This window comes from Hetaerina americana, unplaced genomic scaffold (genome assembly GCF_022747635.1).
Source record: "Hetaerina americana unplaced genomic scaffold, ioHetAmer1.1.p SCAF_57, whole genome shotgun sequence".
In the NCBI taxonomy this organism is placed as follows: domain Eukaryota; kingdom Metazoa; phylum Arthropoda; class Insecta; order Odonata; family Calopterygidae; genus Hetaerina; species Hetaerina americana.
The window spans coordinates 3,071,815-3,094,643 of record NW_027287172.1 but is presented as its reverse complement, the minus strand read 5'-3'; the positions used below and the strand labels follow the sequence as shown (position 1 = coordinate 3,094,643).

General features: G+C 45.1%; 1 protein-coding gene across 1 annotated transcript in view; it reads left to right on the top strand.

Moving 5' to 3' along the window:
* Positions 1 to 12,778: 12,778 nt before the first annotated feature.
* The window catches only part of LOC139694841 (rhotekin-like), a 194,038-nt gene continuing 183,987 nt past the window's right edge, over positions 12,779 to 22,829 (top strand). The window contains exon 1 of the mRNA XM_071593361.1: positions 12,779 to 15,196. Coding sequence (XP_071449462.1) covers positions 14,951 to 15,196 — 246 coding nt within the window. The 5' untranslated portion in view covers positions 12,779 to 14,950. The remainder of the gene's footprint in view (positions 15,197 to 22,829) is intronic.

Below are 22,829 nucleotides of genomic sequence, written 5' to 3'. Positions count from 1 at the left end.
TGCAAACCGCTATGCTAGCGTCGTCATTGTCGTACTGGAAAAGCGATAGATGGAGTATCTTTTGCACGAAGCCTGGTACTGTTGTGGGATTGTCCCGGGAATATATCGTTAATAAAATCAAGGGAAGCCTGCTGTCTCGTTTGCGTTCGAGAGAAAAATTTAGGACCGACGTTGAAACGTCGCGTGGTTGAGGTACGGAAACGTCGGAGACACGCCTCCACATTATCTATCCGCTGTGCGGTCTTATCTTTCGCACATTCAACATTTTCAACGCGAGGGACGAGATTCAAGGGGCACGTACCTTCAACGGGTGCTCAGAAATACCGGAGGGGGAGGGAGGGGATGAATGATGTAATTGGCCCCTCGCATCCGCCCCTGGAACCCTCCACTCCCCCATCGTCGGGGGGGGGGGGGGTATTGCGTTTTCACGTCCGTCCGCCCTGACCGAAATGAATCCGTTTAACAGGAATGTCAGTCCCTTATCGCCGCCAGCAATAATGTGGAGTCGTTACCCCTTCTACCCTTTGGCGATCGCGTCGGAACGTGAAGGGGCGGGGGGAGAGAGAGACGTCGATGTCGACCATTGTTATCACCACACCACCAACCCGACAGATGGGCGGTGCCCTCCGCCCATATACCTCCCTCTGCACCCAACCCCTCCCCCTTACCTCTCTCCCCAAATACTCTCCGACCGTAAATCGGCACTCCCCTCGCCACATCCCCACCCGCCCGACCTCCCTCCCCTCCCGCCGCCGCCACCGCGTTCGCCGCTCCGCTAAATGGTGTTTTTCGTGTGAACACCCGCACCGTGGGCTCCACCCACCCTCCCCCACTCGATTGTCGCTTTTAAACGCGCCCTAGCGGAAACGAGTTCATTTCTGATGCGCATCCCGTGGCACGGCTGAGCACAAAAGGACCTTCCCTTTTGTTATTATTTTTTAGTGTTTTGGTACGTCGCCTTTTAAGGGAGGAGGAAGGACTCGCCGCGTGGAGCTCGTAGATGCGGTCAGCGTCGCCGCGGAAAGCCGCGGATTTTGATTCTGTCGCGTGCATTACCGATTCCCATTTGCCATGAGGGGGCATGTGGTGGATCCGAAGGTGATCGGAGAGGAAGGGTTGGGTTCGACCGATAGGAAATTCATCCACGCGGGGATTATTATCGCTGCGGGTGAAAACACTCTTCTACGCTCCGATTGTCCGGGATCGAATCACGGCGGTGGCAGGACTTTAATTTCGTAATTTTACGGATACTTAACTTGGAGTGTGCTATTTGGAGAGCACTTTAAGAAGAGTGAGCCGTATTTCGTGAGGGAGGTTGAATTGTGTGACCCCTTGGGGTTTTTCGTTAGGAATATCTTATTGCTGGCACCGAATTTCCTCCCCCCCCCCCGAAATTCCCGAATAATGCTTAGTGCACCAAGTTGCCCTCGTGTCCCTAAGGGCGTAAATGAGCTCAGATGGCACTCGCCTCCTCTGTTAACTGAGATCCACATGAATCAAAACTGCTTCCGAGTATAAAAATTTTTTGTTCCTTTTTTAAAATTTTTTGATTTTGTTCCTTTTTATTGAAAATTACTTTTCTCGAACATTACTTTTCTCTTCTTTTCCCATCATATTCATCGATATTCGTCACCATACGGTGAAATAAATTGTCGTTTTTTTTGATGGTTTGAGAGGTGATATAGCAAGGGGTAAAAGAGGTAGGTCGTATAAGACCTCCTCATTGTCGCGGTCTTTTGAAGGGCTATGTTGTGTCGGATAAATTCAAATTTCCCCTCATTATACATCGGGGCACCCACACCAGCAGACAACAATCAGCCTCATTCTTAGTCACGCTTTTAAACGTTTTAACCATTGATGGTGGCAACGCGCCTGGATGAGTGTACTGGGAAACTACAAATATGCCCTACTGTTTTGGTATGATTTAGGTAACAACGCATTATCCTTTGGATGGCAAAAAATAAGCTGTTTGCTCTACTATCGTGGAGTGCGCAATCTTCCCATTTGCCGATGCGTGCGTTTGAATAACTAAAAACAATGTTTAAAGTCTGAAGCTCGTTTAAATTATACTGTTTTTCATGGTTTCATGTTATTTTCTTAAAGAAGAATTGGTTCTCAGGAGAATCCCTTTTATATTTTATGAAAGAGAACTTTTTTATCTTAACTTCAACGGGATTGTCCATCTTATAATTTGCTGAACAAAACAACTTGAAATAGGTTATGTTTTGTAGAAGTTTGTGGTCTAGCAATGTCCTGGAATTTTTCTTCATATTTTTTTGGCTTCCTTGACCATATAGCGCCGCCTCATCCTATCCCCCACGTCATTTATTCCCAGAGGTATATTTTTCCTCTTCTAATAATATTTCGCTAAGACGATATCGCCAAAACCGGTCGTGTTATGCCAATACCAATAAAATTGACTCTGGAAAAGTGCATGTTACACAAAGAAGAGCATTACATGTTTCAATATATCCTATGTTATTGCTGGCTCCGTCGTGGGTGTTAACCCTGGATCTTTCAAATATCCCACCATGATATGGGGTTGATGGTTGTAGGCCCCTAAACATCCCCCCCCGCGTTCGAGTCCTATTGGATCCTGGGGGTTTTGTTTTCCACTTTAACTATGATATTATCCTTCGCTTGATTGACGTGTCCAGGATCAGCATCTGCTTCTGTATCTCCTGAGTGCAATTGTAAATTCACGGAATTTGTTATTGAAATTTGATAGACGGTGTTTTGTTATCATTGAAAGAAGGCCTGCTCATCAATAGTTCCGGATAGAAACTTCGGTGCCGATCACTTTCATCTTTGGATACGCCGCTGGTCCATGTACAGACGAGAATGTTGGTGGGAGATTTGAAAAAAAATATCCAATTTTGGTGGAACGCGAAAAATATATTGTTCGATTGAATCGAAGTAAAAAATGTAACATTAAAAATAATTGAAAAAAATATCGATGAGGTCGGTTCAATAAATGTGTGTGTTGGAAAAAAGTATTCGTTCAAAATGTGTTTTTGTGTGCCATAGATGCGAATCGTATTAAAGGCGCGTGATGGTGCGTTGGGCGGCTTTAAAGGGATCTGGCACTCCGAGCCAGCTTTGCTCACATCGCCACTGGAAACTCTCCATTCTAATTACCGACCTGCAGTTTGTTTTGGTCAGCGAATTCGTGCGGTATTCAAAAAGCAAATCGAAATTTTATCGACCCTAAACGCTGGCGGCCTTCCCAATTTTGGCGCCACATGCCGTAGTTTTAACTCTTTGTTGTGTCGACCCGAGCCGTTAATCGTAAAAAAAATAACAGAAGAATTACAACAGCTGGATTATTTCCTGGTCTATTGCTCGTGACTGGTCCAGAGCATTGATCCGAATGTGGTCGAATGATCCGAGCTCCATGCGGCTCTTTTGAGTATCCCTGCTGCTCATAGATCAATAAAGGCTATCAATATTAGGACAAAAGCGGTACTTAATTAGCGCCAATACCCATCCGTGGTCACTTTACATTGTAACTAGTTTAAGTGACTACGGCCCCGAGTATCTGAAATTATTCAGACGCTTCTGCGATGTTTAATGATCTCGCACGCCCTTTGTTTATGATAACTCATTCTTTTCTTCTTTTTTCCTAATTTTATTATATACATTGCGTACTTCGGATACTTGTCTAATGTGTTTTCAGCTTGTTTAATGTATTTTTCTCTTCCCTTAATGCCATTCAAGTTATTTATAATATGTTATCCTCGAGAGATGTTTTCATGTTAAATACGATCCTTTGTATCTAACTGTTCTTCAGTTTTATTTATGATTGAATTTCTAATGTACCTCAATCCTCTGAGGAAATTTTAATGCGGTACCCTCTTAATAGGAGATTTACCTCGGAGCATTGTTAACGCGAACGCTGGGAAATTCAAGTTCGCTTTAGCTTGGAAAGCTAATTGTCATTACTCGAGACGGCTGTCGTCGATTGGCACCGTGGATGTCGTTAAACAATAATTTCATCGTGGCAGATGCGCAGCGACGAAACTCGTAACGCCCACTGATTGAGCCCGTGTTTCGCGGGGAAAATTGAGTTGGTTGGAGTATCCGGGACAAGAGGGATTCGATTTTCGACAATGAGTCGTTCGCAGTCGATTCTCCGCCATTGTGGCGACCTCTGTCTCTGTACAGTAGTCGACGGCTCATCGGTTTTCATTGCATGGGAAATGGTTGTTATGACTCCCTTTGCAAACGGTGACTAGCTCTCCTCATAGAACGAATCTTTAGCGGACGTGCTCACTCGGAGAGAGACAATGAGCGTGCCGAATGGGCGACCGATCACGCGAAAGCTTTTCAGATTTTAAATTTTGTAGTGGATTCCGAAAAGACGTATAACTTTTATTTTCTCGAAATCAGGTCGATAATGTATTCATCATTCTTGGATGTACCCTAAAATGATTACTGTCACGGTGATCGCTGGGGATTAATTTGGAAATATGAGGTGGACATGATTAAGAGGCATGGTGTGCGGGAACGTTTAATATTTTCGTTTAAGGCAAATTCCATTCGTTCTCGTCACTTTGATGATGACATCCTACTTAACATCAAGTGTCATTATAGTTTCGGGAAATTCGATCGCCTTATTTTCTGCTGTTGCCTTCGAGAATTGTGCGATGGACAAAAGATTCATTGAATCCCTTTGCTCGGGGGTGAGGTCTTCCCGCTGTGCTCCCGCCTACCGATGTAATATGCAGTACTAGAACTATTCCATTTGTGTCGGCGTTAAATTCATAACGATGCATATATTTTAGTGGCTTTCAGTTTAGCATGTAACCTTCGTGCACCGAGTGGTTCCAAATTCAGAATCTCCTGTAATTATGACACTTTTTCTTATGTCTTGACGATTTGTCACGTAACGGTGAGCTTTTATCTGTCTTATTGAATTCCGAAATTGTGTCATGCGCAGGGTCTTCAATTCTCGACGCCAATTCAAGGTGATATATGAGGAGAAATAATATCTCCATTTTAAATTTTCGTTCAAATGCAAGATGTTCCCAGTACTGATTAGTTTGATGAAATGAGGAAGCAAAATTACTTTTACCCATCAAAAAACACTTAACCTAAGAGAATTTTCGACCTTGCAAGAGTTCTAGAGACAATTTCCTGGATATTTAAGTACATCGGTGAATGGAAATAAAATTGAAATCAAACGTATCGGACGACGAAGTGGAAAGGATCCGTACTCTTCTATTTACTTTTTGGGGGCGTTGCAATCGATTATTCTTTTGTGAACCGTGTCGCGTCAGACAGATGCGATAATTAATTAAAATGGCAAACTATGGGTTGGGTCATGTATTTTTTTCCATTATGCCCGAGTTTCAGGCTATGCAAGACCTCCATACTCCGCCATGTCATCGTTCGCTTCTCTCTTTGGGAAACTCTTTTTTTCCCGTTCTCTCTTTTTTTTCCCCTTTGTCCTCTCTCATTTCCTCCCCCTCCTTTCTCTCCCCACTGAATACTGTCTCTCGACCGCTCTCAGGCTCATCCGAACGTTTTCGTGTGTCAATCGCAATGCGGAAAAATCATAAAAAAACAATTCATTCATATTTGGTTCGAATGTGTGACGTCAAATGTCTATTTAAAAGATAAATCATCAATGAGCGAAATTGGTTTCCAAGCAGGATCCCAAGTAATGAGCCCACTCAAGGGGATCGAGATGGTGCGGGGGCTAACGTACTGGCTTCCCACCCTGAGGGCGCGGGTTCAAATCCCGGCGGTGTTGAATATTTTTCAGAGGTATCTCGATCCCTACTTGAGGTGCTTTGTGGAGGGCACTTTGAGTGAGTACGGCGTCCGTCGGATGGGACGTTAAGCTGCGGACCCCTTGGCGCCTTTCGTAAAGAGTAGGCTAATGCCGACGCCGGGTTTCTCTCCACCCTTCATCCTTTCCTGTCCATCCCCTATGGCGCAAATGACCTTAGCTGTCGGTCGCCTCCCCTAAAAACTACTACTATGAGCCCACTCAAATACTTCCGAGGACCCCTAAATTTTTTTGTCACTTAGAATACGGAGATTGGAATGAATATATACACCTAGCGTCAAAAGTACCTACCAACGTGGTGTGGGAATAGAATGCCATACTAGGTTGAATGGTATCCTTTTTTGTTATGCATGCATCGAATACACGATCTTTTCGTAATAACCACGCGTCGATCCGAACCATGAAATCGTAAGGGGTGAGAGGAACCATGCATTTGGCCCGGGGCGTGATAGGAGGCTGGGATCTCTCTCGTCTTCCACCTGGCTGGGCTAAGGGGCTATAGGATAATGATGCCCGTCGCATGGCTCTCCTAGGCGGGTTCGCCGGTTCGGCAACTTTGAAGTTGAGAGGGAAGGTTTTAAAGGTTCGTGTGAAGGTGGGTCAAGGTGCTACGAGCCACGATCGACCGACGAGATCCGATCTCCCCTAGTGTGCACGAAGTCTCCGACTGCAGCCAGCGATACAGTATTTTTTGCCTCGTGTTCCTGCGTCTGCATTTGAGGGGTTATGAGAGGGATACCCGACAACTCAGTTAGAATCGAATCCTAATCATCGGAGGCGGGCCAAAGTGTTCGTTGGGTGTTGTTCATTTTTCAATTCTTAATTGTATTGCCTCATTCACTTCACCTACCAAAACAACATTCGGATTGAATACTGTGTTTTTTTTGTTTCAAATTATTTAACTTGTTATTTGAAACTAAATTCTAAGCACCCCACAAATTTGGTGTCGCACACCTGGTGTGAAATCATCTCCTGCCGAACACATTTGCGGTGTCTTGCAAGATACCATTTAGAAATAGATGTTCCAGTACTGTGCAACCGTGAAAAGGTAGATCTTATCACATATAAGAAAAGGTAATTGTCTGTAGTTGATTATAATTACCTAGCTTCGCAAATCAAATGAACAAGCCACTACAAATATTTTGCCTTGCCATGATTTGTTCACAATATTAGACCTTTTTATAAATTGAATGAGCTGGAGGGTTTATGAGGAAGAATTGGATGTTTTTAGATTTATGTCCTTGAAGAAAAATTGGGTATGTAGACATCTGTAATCATAAGATATGGTGATATATGTAATCATCATATGTATTTTTCAAAATTTACTCGATGACTGTGCGGAAGACAAGCGAAGATGCATTAGATAAAAGGGAGTAAGTAGTTAAGGGGGAAGAGTAGAGGGAAGTGGGTGAATTGGGCGTGGAAATTCGAAGAGAAAGGGAGAAAGCGTGGATGGAGAAGGCAGTGATCGGTAATGGAGTGTCGAAGGATGTGTTAGAAGAGAGAATATTAGGTCAATGTTGAAGAGAAAGGGGCAAATATGAATTATGGACGGCATTGAGTGAATAAAAATTACGACTTACGATGAGGTTACATTTCAGGGCAAATTGGTTTTATATTACTTCTTAGAAGTTCACCTAATGAATAAAAGAACCTAATAGTTGTCAGTGACCGTACGATTTAGACTACCTACAGGAAAGGAAACAACTTTGACTTTGCTACGCATGGAATTCATTTTAAAATTGCATGATATGACACGGTAACATTCGATTTAAATTATTTTAACGTAAGATCATTCGATTCTGTTTAATCGTCAATACAGGGTTCGTCCGGAAAATAAGTGTACTGAGCTCAGGAAAAAAAATTTATTGCACTTTTACATATCTTAAGCTAATATTCCTCAAAATAGGACCCTTGTGAGTCGATACACTTGTTCCAGCGGCGTTCCCATTCCTGGAACGCTCCCGCGAAGGCATCATCGGGAACCTCTCGAAGACACGTCGTCACGGCCTCTTTGACGGCGTCCAAAGTCCCGTATCGCGTTCCTTTCAAACTCCTCTTTATCTTCTGGAACAGAAAGAAGTCCGGTGGTGCCAAGTCCATTTTTGCAGTGATCCGCAAGTTGTGTCGCGATTTCCAAACGATTGAGTCTTTGATCATCACTGAGCACTTTCGGCACCAACTTTGCACAAATTTTTCGCATCTGTAATTGCTCCCTAATAATCTCGTGCACTATTGTTTTTGGCACATTACACTGCTCTGCTATCATCCGAACACTAAGACGACGATCAGAGTTCAGTAAATCGCGAACTTTTCGCACATTTTCGTCGGTGAGTGTCGTTGATGGGCGTCCAGGCCGTGGTTCGTCGTCGACCTCTTCTCTGCCCTCCACGAACATCTTGTGCCACCGAAAGACCATGTTTCTGGACATGGCTGACTCCCCGTAAGCCTGGTTAATCATACCGACAGTTTCGGTAGACGATTTCCCAAGCTTTACCGCAAATTTGATGGAATAACGCTGCTCCAAAAACTTCGGCATCGCGTTCCGTGACGTGGGTCGAGCGTGGAGGTTCGCGTTAACAGAGCTCCTCACTACACCACAGCTCAGAGCCGACTGCCTTTTTCAGCGTCGCTTGCCAACATACCCCCCTCCAATCGCAGCCCGTCAGAGCGGTGCTGGGCACGCCTGTAGCGGCGGGAAAAAATCAGTACACTTATTTTCCGGACGAACCCTGTATACTCGTACTGGTGCCAACATGGAAAGTAACAATTGGTGACGAGAGACCTCGAATGAACGCTTTCCTTTGTTCGCGTTTCAAACAGCTATGCTAGGCCATTCCTGTGAAACTCGACAAATTAATCATCATGGTGGTGAAAATGGAATGGTTCTTTAAGTAGTCTTCGCTTTCCTTTTGAAGCAGCAGAAGAAAAAAAGAGAATATTTCTTGCAGGGAGAGAGAGAGAAGTTCAGTGGATGTTATCTTTATTTACTAAGAGGCAGCATTTATTAAAATCAACACCATAGATCTCTGTTCAAATCTTTGTTTATGTCGGTGAGTTTTATTAATTCAATTGCTCCCATACGAAAGGGATATAGGTCTGAATTTAATGATATTATCCATGCCATGTTAATGAAATTTGTTTAAATAGCCAGCATTTTATATTTATTGAAGGTATTATAAATGTGAATATCGTATTGGGAAATAATGAACACAATTTCGAGGTGTTGAAACCCCTTTAATTTTTGTAAGGGGTCCATTTATTCCATTTATAGAGCAGTGATTTCAGTTGAAGAGTTGAGGATTCTCTCATTCGTCTAGGAGAACTTGCTCACTGGTGCCCTGCGCAGAGTTCGCTAAGTGGGACTTTGATGAGAGGGCAATGGAGTTTTTTCTTCGTGATGAAGACGACAGTATTTACACGTGGAGCAATGAAGGTCTCGGGTCCGGCCACCGCCGTCCTGTTAAAAAATGCTGATTCGTCGAATCAACGTACGCGTGGAAGGGGAGAGCTAACATTAATGATTTTAAATTCAAGCGTGAGTTTCTTTCGTTTGTCGGCGCCGCGTGATAACTGATTTTTGTGCTGGTGCTCGTAGTTTTTATTAATGCTGTAGCAGTGGAGAAAGGAACTTTGTGGGTGCTAACTTAAAAATTGTAGATGCGTAACCTTTTTCTCCAAGCCGACTTCCCCTTATGCGCTCGAACGGTCCCATCCTTCCGTCACGCTCAGGCGGCTGACACCACCTCTGTCATTATTATTTTATATCTGTTATATTGCCTCGGCTTGGCTCCGATGGGTCCCCGGACCATTTAGCCGTGAGCACATTTTTGGGCGGGGGGAAGGTGGTCAGGAGAGAGAGGTGCTGGAGATAAACTCGTTGAAAAAAAAGAGTATTTGTCAAGGCAATAAAGCAAAGTCTCACCGTCACGAAATTTTGAGCCCTGTGAAGGTTTAAAATCAGTCGAGAGAGGAAGTCGGAAATGGGAGGGGAATGCTTTTTAGAATTAAAAGCGCTATGGAAAAAAAAGAGGGACGGTTCGTTCGCGGTACTGCCAACTAAACGACCCTCTTCCCATTCGTTAAATCAAAAAACATCTCTTCAAAACGGTGCGCTTGGGTGCGCCAAGCTGAACATTAATTTCATGAAAAATAAAGCGATATTGCGACTCCGCTTGATATCTTACACAAATAAGGTCTGAGAGGATTAAGTTCCTCGGCTTGGTTAGCTCCGCATGAAAATGATAATATTAATTTTTGACTGTATGTCGAATGCGTTGAAATTCCTTCCTTCATCCTTTTTGTGTTCTTTAGTATTTCAGTATTGATTTTCTAAACGCTGGGTTTTTATCCTCAAGGAGGAAATTTCTGAAGAGATTCGCGAAACATAATCTTCTCCCTCTTAAACGCTTACCAGGAACAGGATTCTCATCCAGACTTTCAAGCGGGTGTGCTGGAACCCCCGAAGCCACCCAGGTCATATGGTAACGCCCCTTGCCAGGTCAATCGGTCTAGGACATTCGCAGGAGGGAACTGCCGAGGCGCCCCTGGCTCCATCACCAAGGTTTTGGTTCTGGCACTATCTTTTCATAATGATGCGCTTCCAGGATTGGCTACCGATGGCTTGCTTGGATCCCAATGCGAATGATCTAACAGATCACACATTCGCAAAGCCCATATTCCTCTTTCTATTTGAGCCCACGATTATCACCCAGTGTCGTCTACTCCAGGACGTGTAAAGGAAACCGTATGCTTCCTAACGTCCTTATCTTAACAACGGATGAGGTCAGAACGAATTTATTACCGACATTTCTTCCGACTCATGCGGGTCATGGCTAAAATAGTAATGTCTTCAAAGAGTCGTAAATACATATTTCCGTGGACAGCGATTTTAAAGCAATTAATCATGAAATACGTCGCATCTAATTCAATCTATCTCAGCCTTCGACATATCGCTACTGCTCACCATCTACACTTAGTCCACTTTTCCTCCCTTCTTTGAATGCCCTCCACAAGTCGTATGTATATCCTCCCACACCTTATTTCGTTTGCCTTCCGTCAGCCTTCGAGTATATTTTTAAGAATTCTTTAAGAATATATTCCACTTATTATTATTATTGGTAATCTACCGGTTGAGTTAAGTTTTTGATGGACACAAGTTACCAAACGGTGCAGCAACAATTCCCTTGTCTCTCTTAACAAAACACAACCCGACATCCAACTTTTCAATAGGCTCCTCTTCAATTCTGTATACCTCCCTCCTCCCTGCAATCCGCACATCACTATCCTACCCATGCACCTTCCTCAATGTATACCACTTATGATTACATATTCATACATATCCAATTACTCGTGAAGGACTCTGTCTTAGCCCTAAAAGCCCATTTTTTCTTGGAGTTGAAATGGTGTTAATAATTATGACAGGTAAAATAAATTTCTGGCGACGGGAGCATGTTTGTTTGTTTTATCAGTACGTATTTTGGCTGGTTTTAACCGTACATTTATTTCTTCCTCATCTCTTCCGTTCGCCTATCCGGAATCCGCGCTCGTGTGCCCGCTTATTTTCCGCAGCTCTAATTTGAATGCGGATGCTCGCTTCCCTGGACCGGAGTCGCCGCAACCGGAGAGGAACGCCCCAGGCAGGCCGCGAAAAAAAAATACCAGCCGACCTCGCAGTTCGGCGACCCGCTAATTTGATAATCCCCGCGAATCAAGGCCCCCCCCAATCGGACAATCATTGCCAATCGCAGATCGAGCGTTGTTTTATTATATTTTCATGAGAGGTTAAGGGGGAGCAGACGCGGTTTAATCCATCCCCCGACGGCGGGTCGGAGGGAAGGGGGGTGCACGAGTCCGAGGACTGGTTGATCATATGGCGGAGCCTGTCGGGATCTCCCTCGTCGCCGACTCTCCCCCCTCGGGCGGTTCTCGAACCCTCGACTCTGTGATCCAGAGCGGTTATTCCCTCCCCCCCCCATCCCCCACCGATCACTCTCTCGATTCCACAACCAAACACCCCACGGCAAAACCTCTCCCTACCCCAACTAGTTCGTGATTCTGTTTTAATTGCATCCAGTCCGTGGACTACCCTCCCTCCCAGTACTAGGGAACTCCTCCATCTCGCGTGCGAATGAATCCGAGGTGTTCTTTTTCTTCTTCTAAATCGCATCGAAATGGATAAGTCACACCGCAGACACAGAGAGCATTTATGGGCCCGGTTGCCGTCCGCCGCCCCTCCCCGGAGTTCCCTCCCTCCCTCTCTCCCTACACTCAATGGCCTGGGAGTAGGAGGAGTAGGGTAGGTTCCCTCTTGCTTTGATCCGTGGCCTGCGTGTGTGTTGGGCGTTGTTGGCGGGAGGGAAGGGAAAGGAGAGGGATGGGTGGTGTTTAGGATGGACTGGCACTGTTTTGGGAGGGGGGGATGAAGGGTGTGTGGGTCTTCGCTTCTCTATCCCATGCGCGCGGGGTCATGTGGCAACGCTGCTTCTGGGAGTTGTGCGAGCGGGAGAAGAGGGAGGGGAACGGCACTGGTTGTCGGCGGAGTGGGGAGCGGAGGGGTAGAAGCAGCTGACTGCCTTGCTCGGCACTGCGCTGGAGAGAGAGGGGGGAGGGCCCTTCCCCTCAACTCCCCACTCACTCGGTCTCTCACCCACCCCCTCCACCTTTTCCATGCGTCCTTTCTCTACTCCCCTATCCCTCTTCTCTCTCTCCCTCATCCTTTCTCCCCCTTTCCCTCTCTCCTTCTATCAACCAGTCAGTTTCTTGCTGGGCCTCGAGTGAGAAGGCAGGCACCGGTAGTCCGCCGCTCTCGGTTACTATCGCCCTCGCTAGGTACGTTCGCGTAAGAAGTGCGGTGCGCGTTGGTGGCTCTCGGGTGTCCCGAGCATTGTGGGTGAAGTCTCTTTATTCTTCTCGGGAGCGAGTAGGCTCACGCGACTCCTCTCGTGTCTCTTATTCCTGCGCCCGAGGAAACTTTCGTGCGTGTGTAGGAGAAGTGTTGTTGCTCTCGTCTCCCGCCGAGAGATTCGTGCTCTACTGATCGCAGACTCGTGGAAGTGACGAAAAAAAAATAACTTCCCTCGCTTAACTGCCTCCGAGGGAAATATCGCGAGTCTTGGAAACGTGCCCAGCGTGTCTTGTGCTCAGTGTCGCTCGCGTGTGCTGCTGCCCCTCGTTGTTGACGCGAGAGAAGGCGAAAGTTTGGTGCGGGGCAAGGATTTGTCAGGTCTTTTTTTCTCTCCCACTCGTTTCCCACTCATTCCCTCCCCACGAGGGTATCTCGTCTCGGGACGGAAACGACCCACCCCTTTTGTTTCTTAGTTTTCAGAGCGCGAGGGAAGCGGGACTGTTGATCCGTTTCCTCTTTTGTTTTCGTGTGTGTGTGTTTTTCCTTCGCGAGTGTCGCGCGGTCCTCGGCTTCTCCCCCGACCCACCCCTCCTCGCTGGTGCGCATGTACTCATGGATGTCTTGCGCCCTCGCTAGTAACGTGACCACTGGTGGTTCCTGCGCGACTCCTCGATACCCTTTCCGCGCGTCGAAGGAGTACCCCTCCCCTTGTTTCCTCACCCTCCCTCTTCATCCCAACTCACATCCCCAAGATTCCTCACTCCCCTCCTGAAAACGCTACTATTACTAATACCGCCTCTTCAGCTGCTACTCACTCCCTCGTACCCGTAACTTTGACTCAGTTCCATCCCCGCCCGTTGAAAGGTCGCGTCGTCTCCCCCCCGCATCGGCAACCGTGTCCTCCCTCCCGTGGTCAATTCAAAGCTCCGCTCAAAAGTTTCCGGATCGGGGAAGATCCACCCTTGCGCAATTCTCAGCGGCGGTCCGGTGTTCCACGGACCCCTTCAACGTTACCTCCACTCGTCGTTTCCGCACAGTAAATAAATAAACGGTTGATAAGCCATTGGGGCTTCAGAAATCCCACGTCTGGTCGACGTGGTGTTTCTGCGAGACGCGTGGAAACTTCTTCATCCTCTCCTGGCACAGTCATCGTGTGAAAGAGGGAACGCGAAATATTCCAGACGAGGGTGGATCTTAAAAATAAGTCGCCCGGTGGATCGGCCGGTAAGGAGAGGGGTCGAGAGGAGTGAGAAGGGAAGCGTGTTGACTCCGCTCCGAGTTCGCGCGCAAGGAGGTTGCCCGGCAACCCACGATCCCCACCGCGCGCGGCCGTGATGGCCAGTTCTCATTCGCTTTCGTCGACGAGCGAGACTGCCGAAGCCGAGCGTGTCTGTTGCCGCTCGCCCCGCCCCCTTGTCTGAATCCTCCGCTCGCCCGTGGACATCTTCCCCCCCTTCGGCAACGAGGAGGGAGACAAGACTGTTTTCGAATCGTTCCTCGAGGAGATCCCTGTGAAGATGCGGTAAGGAGGTGGAGACAGGAACACTCCCCACTTGGAGAGCCTCGGTCCAGCACCTATTGTCCACTCCTGCGAAGGAAGGAACAGAAGGAGCGTGAGAAGAAAAATTGAGAAGTTTTCCCCGTTCGAGGGACACTTCACCCTTGCGTTATCGTCCGAAGCTTTTAGTGTGAAGGGCTTGCTTTCGGTACCGGGACTTTTTCATCTCTCTCCCTCTCTTCAGTGATCAGCTGTGAGTAATCGAAGTCTTTTTGTGCGTAGGCGTGGAGCGTTTTACCCTATCTCTGTGCGTTGTTCTTTTCTGTTGTGGTCCAGCTTGGATGCGCCCGTCATCTCCTGCCCGATTCGAATTGTGAAGGCCCTACTCTGGTGACTTTTGTTTTGCGTTTGGTCACACGATCTCACGCCCGTTCATAACTCTCCAAGCGGGCTGGAGGTGTTTCCCACGGTTCTAGTTGAAGAAGGGAGTCCAGCCAGAAGTCAGTTGAGACTGCGGGCGTCGCTAAAGGTGGTGCTCTTTCCTTTCGACTCCACCTTTAATCAAAACGAAGAGTGAAGGGTTAGGACCAACTTCTGTCAACATTTCTATCTTCTATCAGGAAGCTCTCCGGTCACCTTAAGGTGTAGTTCTTTATCTGGGTGTAACCACTTTGGACCCCTAGAACCGTATCGCAACAGAACGTACTCGGGAGTATTTGTTTGCCCGTCTTGGTTTTTTTTTCTTTCGTGTGACCCGAGGTGTGTTTTGAGTGCGAAGCTTTTGGGAAGCGAAGAAAAAGAGACTCCGAAGATGGATTCCTGCTTCCCTCCGCTGGCGTCCCTGAGTCTGCGGGAGCATCGCAAGTCGACGGGAGGCGCCGGAGGGCTGTCCGTACCTAGGTCTCGAACCCCGTCCTCCCATTCCCCCAGCGGCTCCTCCTCCATCTTCTCCTCCTCTTCATCGGGGGACGAGACCGATGGACAGAACTACGGCAAGATCGAGATCCTGCAGGACCTGGAGGTTTACTACATAAAGCAGATAGCCCACAATTACAAGGTCTGTTCGTTTCTATCCTCGTTCTCTGTTCTGCGAATGGATTTTGGTTTTATTTTTTCCTCCTGTAAACTTCGGTGTATTAATATGTTAGTGAAATAACAGCTGCCAACCCAGTAAGGGATTCACGCGTTTCGTTTTTGGTGCGTCGTTCTAGTGAGAGTATTTTTCCCTTTCGTCATGCCGACAGTCTTGAACTCTGGACCCATTTTTGCCGGTATGATTGCATGGTGTTTGCCGGGGTGTAATCGAAACATCGAATCAGGTGATGTAGGCTTGTTGAAGTTATTTAAATTATGTTGCGGTAGAAAAATGTAAATGACTTATTTATTTCGTCTATGATATCATTCATCTTTTCAGTAGTTCACCCCTAATTTTCAGGCGTGTTTTAATTAATCCACAAAATGTAGTATTTAATTTTGACAAAAATGTTATTTTTTTAATGAGTACCTGCCCTGTCATTATTCTCCTTAGATTAATGTGCGTTTACAGTGTTTATATGTATTTGAAGGAAGTAATTCGAATGCTCTTTACATTTGTAGTTAGTTCATTGCTTGCCCGACTGACCATTTAGTAATTTTAGTATTTCCAGGTGTTTTGAATTTAAACACATATATGCTAACAACGTGATCATGGCTTATTGGTCACCAAGCGTCCGAAAATATTGCAATTTATGTCCCTGGGACGACGAGAAAAGAATAAGGTACTGCACTGGGCGTCATTTCTAATATCTATGATAAAAGAACGAACAATTATTAATTTTCACACTGAAGGCATTTATTTTTAATTCATACGGCAACGATTAGGAGAGCTCTTGTCATTACTGAGATATTCATGAATCGTGATAATGACATTAATTTTCGAGAACATGGTCAATGAAGTTAAAAAATTCAGTCTTAGAAATTTACGTCATAGCATGAAGGAAAAAATTATTTTTTCCATTTATCGGTTCATACCCCCCCCCTTTTCCCAACCAAAGCTTTCGAGGAATTACGTCAATGTCCAAATATTTCATTTGGTGCTTAGGATAAGTATTATATGAAAGGTAACAGTTGTCAGAAAAGTGATATCCGTGTAATGAGGTCATAAAGAGATATTTGGATGAACTGATTTGCTTAATTGCGAAATCAAATTTGTCTTTTGTACTAGATTTTTTCAAGGTTTTGGGCGACCTGTGTCCCGTAGACTGTATCGTTCCATAATATATCCCGCTTTTGTTCGAATAGTTCATCTGCAAATTTATCTCTCTTCTTTAGCCGCGTGAATCTCTGTGAGAAGATCGATCTGATGAAAGATGCTGAGATCCTCTGGTAACAGGTTATTTCCTTTTTGCTCTCTGCACGTGGGCCAACAGATGCGAGACTTCCTTGCCGTGCTCGGTGATGCATTGATATATTCATCTCGCGCTTCAATCGATCGACGGGAGTCAGTGAAAACGAGTCAAGGTCAGGTCACCGCTGAGCAATGCGCGTGTAGATTATTCCAGTCCGGTCCAATCGAAGTGTGGGTCGGTTTACGACTCGATTCCGGATATCATTCCCGCTGTCGCTAAACATCTTTCTTTGAAGAATGTTGTGCGAAGCGATCGAAGACTTTTCGTTTTGGATCGAAGTAATTTTTATTGTTTCGTCGTTTTCTCGGAGATTCATATCGAAAAAGTCCCGCGTTTCGGGTAGGGTAATTGGTCGTCTATACAATCCTTTCTCGAGATTTGACTTGAAGAATTTTGTTTTGTAATTCAGATGATTCATTCCGTAAACACCGCGTTTTATGGAGAATCAACTTTAGTTGTTGCTCTTCCTAATGATTTCATTTGTGATTTATCGTGGCAATCTCGTAGAGCGTGGTAACTACACTTACATGTGCCACGCATGTGCCGACGTTCCATGTCATGCATTACTCAGAAGTACTGTTTATGCAAGTGCATATTTGCACGACGTTGTTTTCGTGTCACTTTCCTGGGAAATCAGATTTACAAGTAGTGGCTCGTGAAATCGTTTGAAGTCAGTATTTCGTGCTCTGTCTTACTTTTCGCGTATCACAGCAATTTAACTTCATCGAAATCGTCCCCCATTGATTTCAGGTTTGTCCCGCGGGGTAGTATGAGGTTATCGCTTATTAGCGATGCCATGTTGATCGTGGCGATATGCTTAGTTTCATGAAGAGTATGCTAAGGATAATGGGAGAAATAAAATTTAAATCTGCGTCTGGCAGTTTTATATGGCGGGCACGTCCAAATTGGTGTGTTGAACGTTTTTAATCGGTTTGTTGTGATAAGTTAATTTTCCTATCGTCACTGTGGTAAAATCAAATTCACGGGATGAGAGATTTCGTAATCTCTTTCAATTCCACTATCCATGTGCATCCTTTTTTTGTGGCTTGAGTAATGAGTTTACGCGGTGCAAACTTCTGAATTTTGGAAAATTAAAATTGCTATGCCTCCTCCACTTCATCAAACAAAAACTGATATGACAACGTGTAATGGGCCCCCTAATTAATATTAGATTTACACAAAATACCACGGTTAAATTTGGAAGCTTGCGCCATTTTTATCATTCGCGTTCACCTGATAATGAAGGGGTGTGGTGGCATAGCGGGGAGAGCGTTGGCTAGCTGATTAGTGGTCCAGAGTCCTATTCCCGGTGACTAAGCATAACCTCGTCCAATATCCCAACCATGATGCATGAATTTCACACGACGTAAGGGTTATGAATAGTTCGGGGTAACCTTGACCCAGAGGTGATCCTTAGCCCCAATCAAACCAATATTCGGGATGATAACTGTTACCTGAAGATCACACTTTAAATTGAAACAAGCTGCCACTAACATCCGTTGTGTGTGTCCGAGGTCCTTTTAATTTTATTTCCCTAACAAGGAGAATTCACAGCCTTGGGCAGTTAGTAACTCGTTAAACATTAATACGGTGAGTCAAGCTAGTGCGTTATAAATTAATATTGCGAGTAAATGTCAACAAATATAATTCAACGGTTTAATGTTTCAACGTAAAACTTTACACATTCAGACGAAAGAGGATAATCATTAGAATGTTTTCACGAGTAGGTTGCATCCAATTCGAGGCAGTAGGGGGGAGATAGGGAGAGCGACACGATTTTAATCTCAACGCAGTAACTCTGCCGTAATTAAAGAAAAATTCCGTCGTCAGCGTCAACAACGAGTCACTTGTTTTTAGAGAGCTGGACAATGTTTTTGACGCAGCTGAAAATGAATTATTCTTTTCCGAGCTTGAGGATTAACGTTAAAATGTTAATTCTGATTAAACTACGCAGCAATTAATTTTATCGGGCTGTAACTTTCAACGCAACGCAGTCAAAGCCAAATTGCATTTAATTTGTTTGCTTACACGAACAACCAGTAAACTCTGTGAATTCCACTGTATCATACTCGATTACATGAGCGCGATGGGTCCCTAATGAATCTCGATGTTGACGTCGAACTGTTGTTTTGCGCAGGGCTGTGGAGTCGGTGCACAAAAATCCGACTTCTCTATTTTCCTTCTGTGCGACCTATTCTGCGTTTTTAGATTATCCGACTCCTCAAAAACGATGTCCGAGTGATTAATTACGAAGGCGTATAATTTATTAACGAATGTTAAATTGATGAAACGGGACAATTTTCTATTGGCAAAATGTATAAAATTAGGAATGAATGGGCCAGAAAATATATTTATTTGATCGAATAATCCGAACAATATGATGCTGTCTGATGAAATTATATGCAAAATTAATTGCTACACATTCAACATTCTTAACTAATCTACGAAGGAATTTCGCTCGGAAAAAGAATAACGTCAGTCCGTCAGTTCTTAGATGGCTTCGATTTTGATCTAATTATTTTAAGAGGCATTTAGCATTCATTTTAACAGGCTCTCAGCATTTATTTGGGAAGGTATTCAAATGGTAACCATCAGGTAGGTCTAAATCTCAGACGATTTCAGGATATGAAGGATAGTTTTTTTCCATGCCAAAGTTGTGTTTAGTTTATCATAAAACAAGGTTATAATGTAACAATAAAAACTATTTTTCTTAAGAGGCGAGTTGGGTCGGTAAATTTGTACTTCACTCAGACCCCTACCCACACACAGAGTTTATTCGAACTCCCCAGTGCACAACCGTGTCCACCCTGGTCGTGTTTTATACCACCCAAAGATAAAGAACGTTCGAAGTCACAGTAATGTTGTTTTTGTTGGCGGATTGCGTTGAACGAGCTGATAATCAGAACCTAGAGAGGAGGAGGATGGGTACGTTGTTGCGGTCATCGGTCAATCTTTCCATGGGTTGTGACGTGCCTGTCAGCGCGTCAATGGGGAGGGAGTTGGGCGGCCTAGTTTAAGGGAGGAAATGTAACGTACTCACCGAAGCGAGGCTATCCTGTGAACTTTAAAGCGTGTAGCCGCAATCCCTAGGGACAATCAAATCCCATCTGCCGGATGGGGAAAATGGCATGGATGGGATTTCGAGTCAGATCGGTCGAGGGTGCGGCGGTCGTTCGGATTCCAGGGGGCGTGCGTGATTCGGTCGACGGAATGCAATGGCCACGGCGTCACTTGGAGAATGTCGCGCACGCCGATGAAGTGGGGCGTATATGCGGGGAGGGGAGGTTTCTCTTGGGAGACCCACATTAACGTCTCATCTGCATCTGCACTGTAACCGTAAAGGAGTGTGGCAGGGATGGAAATTCATGAAAGCGGGAAATGCGGGAAAAGTCTGAAAGGTTTAAAAGTATGTATTTCAACTTTAAGTGTTTCCCTTTTTTAATGTAATGGTCGCGCACATTGCGAAAGGCCCTCAAATCTCCCCGTCAGTGAGTGCGTTCTTCTTACGTATTTGAATCTTAAAAAGTGACGAATAACTGTCGAAACTATGGTCACGACTAAACGTAGAGTGCGGAAAATTATTAAGAATTAGTTTTACCAAATGAGTGGCTCTGTTTATGCTACCAGCACAATTTTCGTGCAGGTACAACTAGTCTCTACGTATGGGCGTAATGTTCAGGTGTACTTTCACGTTGAACCTAGTTTTTCTGCGAAAATGACAATTTTATTGAAAGAATATGTGTTCATCAGTACGTGAATATAGAAGTCAAGAGTTGAGCATAAATTTTGAGTTGTCAAATTTTCTAATTATTAGTTGAATCTTATGCTATGGAATCTTTCTTCTAAGTTTATCTTGAATGAATTTCTCTCCTATTTTATCACTCACCCTCAATATCTCTGGATGTATATTATGAAGCTTGATTAGTTCTCCATGTCTTGAGGAAGCTTCACGAGCATTGCGATAAGTTTATTGAGGTCCTGGGTATTCTCAGTTTGAATAGAGGTTTCCCTCTTGAGGAGGAGGTGGTGTGCGAGGTATCGCGTCTCATTGTTCTGCCATATACTAGAAAGGGGAAGCTAGGGGGCTAAAAATAAACTACATATGTACTTTTCAAGTTTTATTTCTTGTTATGAAAAATGTCCTTTACACAGGTGAGAGATTCATAGTTCTGGTGGGAGAATACCAACACTACCGGTCAATTTACATTGAAGGGATTATGCCGGGAGCGAATCATGGCACCCGTGCTTAGCGTGAAAATGAGAATTTAAGCTTATTTATAAAGTCTTGGCTGATTGCATGTGGACATTGAATACACGTATCTACTAATACATGATGTATTTTTCAGTAGATTTTAATTGGGCAAAAAAATTAACGAAAAGGAATTTTTCCCTTAATTTTATTTTTCGGTGCTTCTTTTATTTGCTATGTTAACCTAATTGATTTCAAATAATTTTCGAACCGCTTGGGTTCGAACCCCATTAGAGGAAATGCGCCGGTCGGAAACGTAATTGCACTTAAGGATTTTCGTTCAAGGGATGCTTTTCTCAAGTGGGGTGTGTGGAGGTAGAGAGGGGGGTTAATTCGCGTAGTCGTCGTACGGGAAAGTGGTGACCGCCTCCCCAAGTCGCATTTGGAGGCGAAAAGACGTTTCGCTCCTTCATACCCATGCGCGCGTGTTAAACGTCGCGGTCATTTATGCAGGGGCGAATCACACGTGCACTCCCGAGTGGTTCGCAGAAGGGGAAGAAAGGGTTGGGAGCGGGGGTTAGTGGACACATTAGATGCAATTTCCGCCTTCCGCAATTCCCGGACGTCAGTTCAATTCCTCCGACTCCCCTCTCTCTCTCTCTCTCTCTCTACTTCCTCCCGCCTCCCTCAACCACTAGCATCCCCCCTTTCCAGAGGGGGTTAATCCTTGCCGGGTCTTAGTCAGTTAGTGAGTGCCCCACCGAGGCGGCTTTGAATGTTCTGCTCCACTCTTGTCGCCGCCGAGCCGCCTCCTCCTTCCTTCCTTCGGACGGGCGGGCGCGGGGGGAGGGGGGGAGGATGTTTGCAACCTGCGGCTCTGGTCGTAAAACAATAACCCTCTAGCTCGCCTCGGAGCGTCCATAAATTACGTCACGCCTCGGGGTCGTGCAGGGGCGTAAGGCGAGAAGAAACGGCGATGCAATTTGGCGTAAGAGGCGGTCGGGTCGGACTCGGCGAGTTATCCGCCCTTTCCTTGGTCTGGAGGTTAGCGTCGGATAACGGATATTTGTTTAAAAAAAATAATTTATTACCCTTGTGAGTAATGTTCTGTTTTACGACGGAGATACGTATTCAAGGATGCTGCTTTGCAAGGGTGAGCTTGGATAGAACCTACCGTGAACAGGGGTTGAACGCTCTTTAAGGGTGCGGGAGAAAACGCTTAGCGCCATTAGCAGTTTAACTGTATGTATTTCCCGCTCTTCCATTTGATGATAGGGGAGTGGGGAAATGCACAGATTTTGCATTTTGTGGTAAATATATGTATTCTTCTATTCGGTACGCTGTAGGAGGAATGTCATTCCCGAAGTGACGATATTGTAGTGAAATTAAAGGAAAATGCAGTTGAAGAAAGAATATATTTTATATGGACATCAAGCGAGGTTTATGTCACTTTCTTATCGTCTTGAATGGAATTCAATCAAATACAGCCCTCAACCACCTCTCATATCTTTACTCCGCTTCATTCCTGGGAGCTAGTTTGTAAGAAATGACAGTAAGGATGTTTTTTAGTCTCTTAGAGTATTATGACTTCAGTTTTAAGTGCCCATTTAATTCATGGTAATCAGCAAATGATATTGTCGATGAGAGACTATGCGTGCATGGTGTTCTGAGGATTTTTTACGGAACAATTTCTTACTGCATGTAACTAAGCACGCAAATACAGTTCTGCATCGCAAAAGCTTCCTGATCCAAAGCCAAGCCAACGGATTAATTCCTTCATACGGGTGAAGCCAATGTCACACTCTGCCGGGTCGAACTCAAGAGAGAAATGTGGAAGAGGAAAGGGTTACCTAAAAGGAATAACATGGGGGTGGGGGTGTGTCAGAGAATACGCGATTCAATTTTGAAAATAGTCGAGATTTTCCCTTGCCAAGACTTGTATCCCGTATTGGCGGCCGTTGTTAAATGGAGTTGGTCCAAAGGTAGCAGGCGCAAGCTATATTGGTTTTCGAAGTCAAATGGGAATCCGACGTCGTTTGAAAGCTTCCCTACACATTCGAGGTAAAGGATTGCAGCAGCATCGCAGCCGTGAGCATCTGGCACTTGGGGGTTTG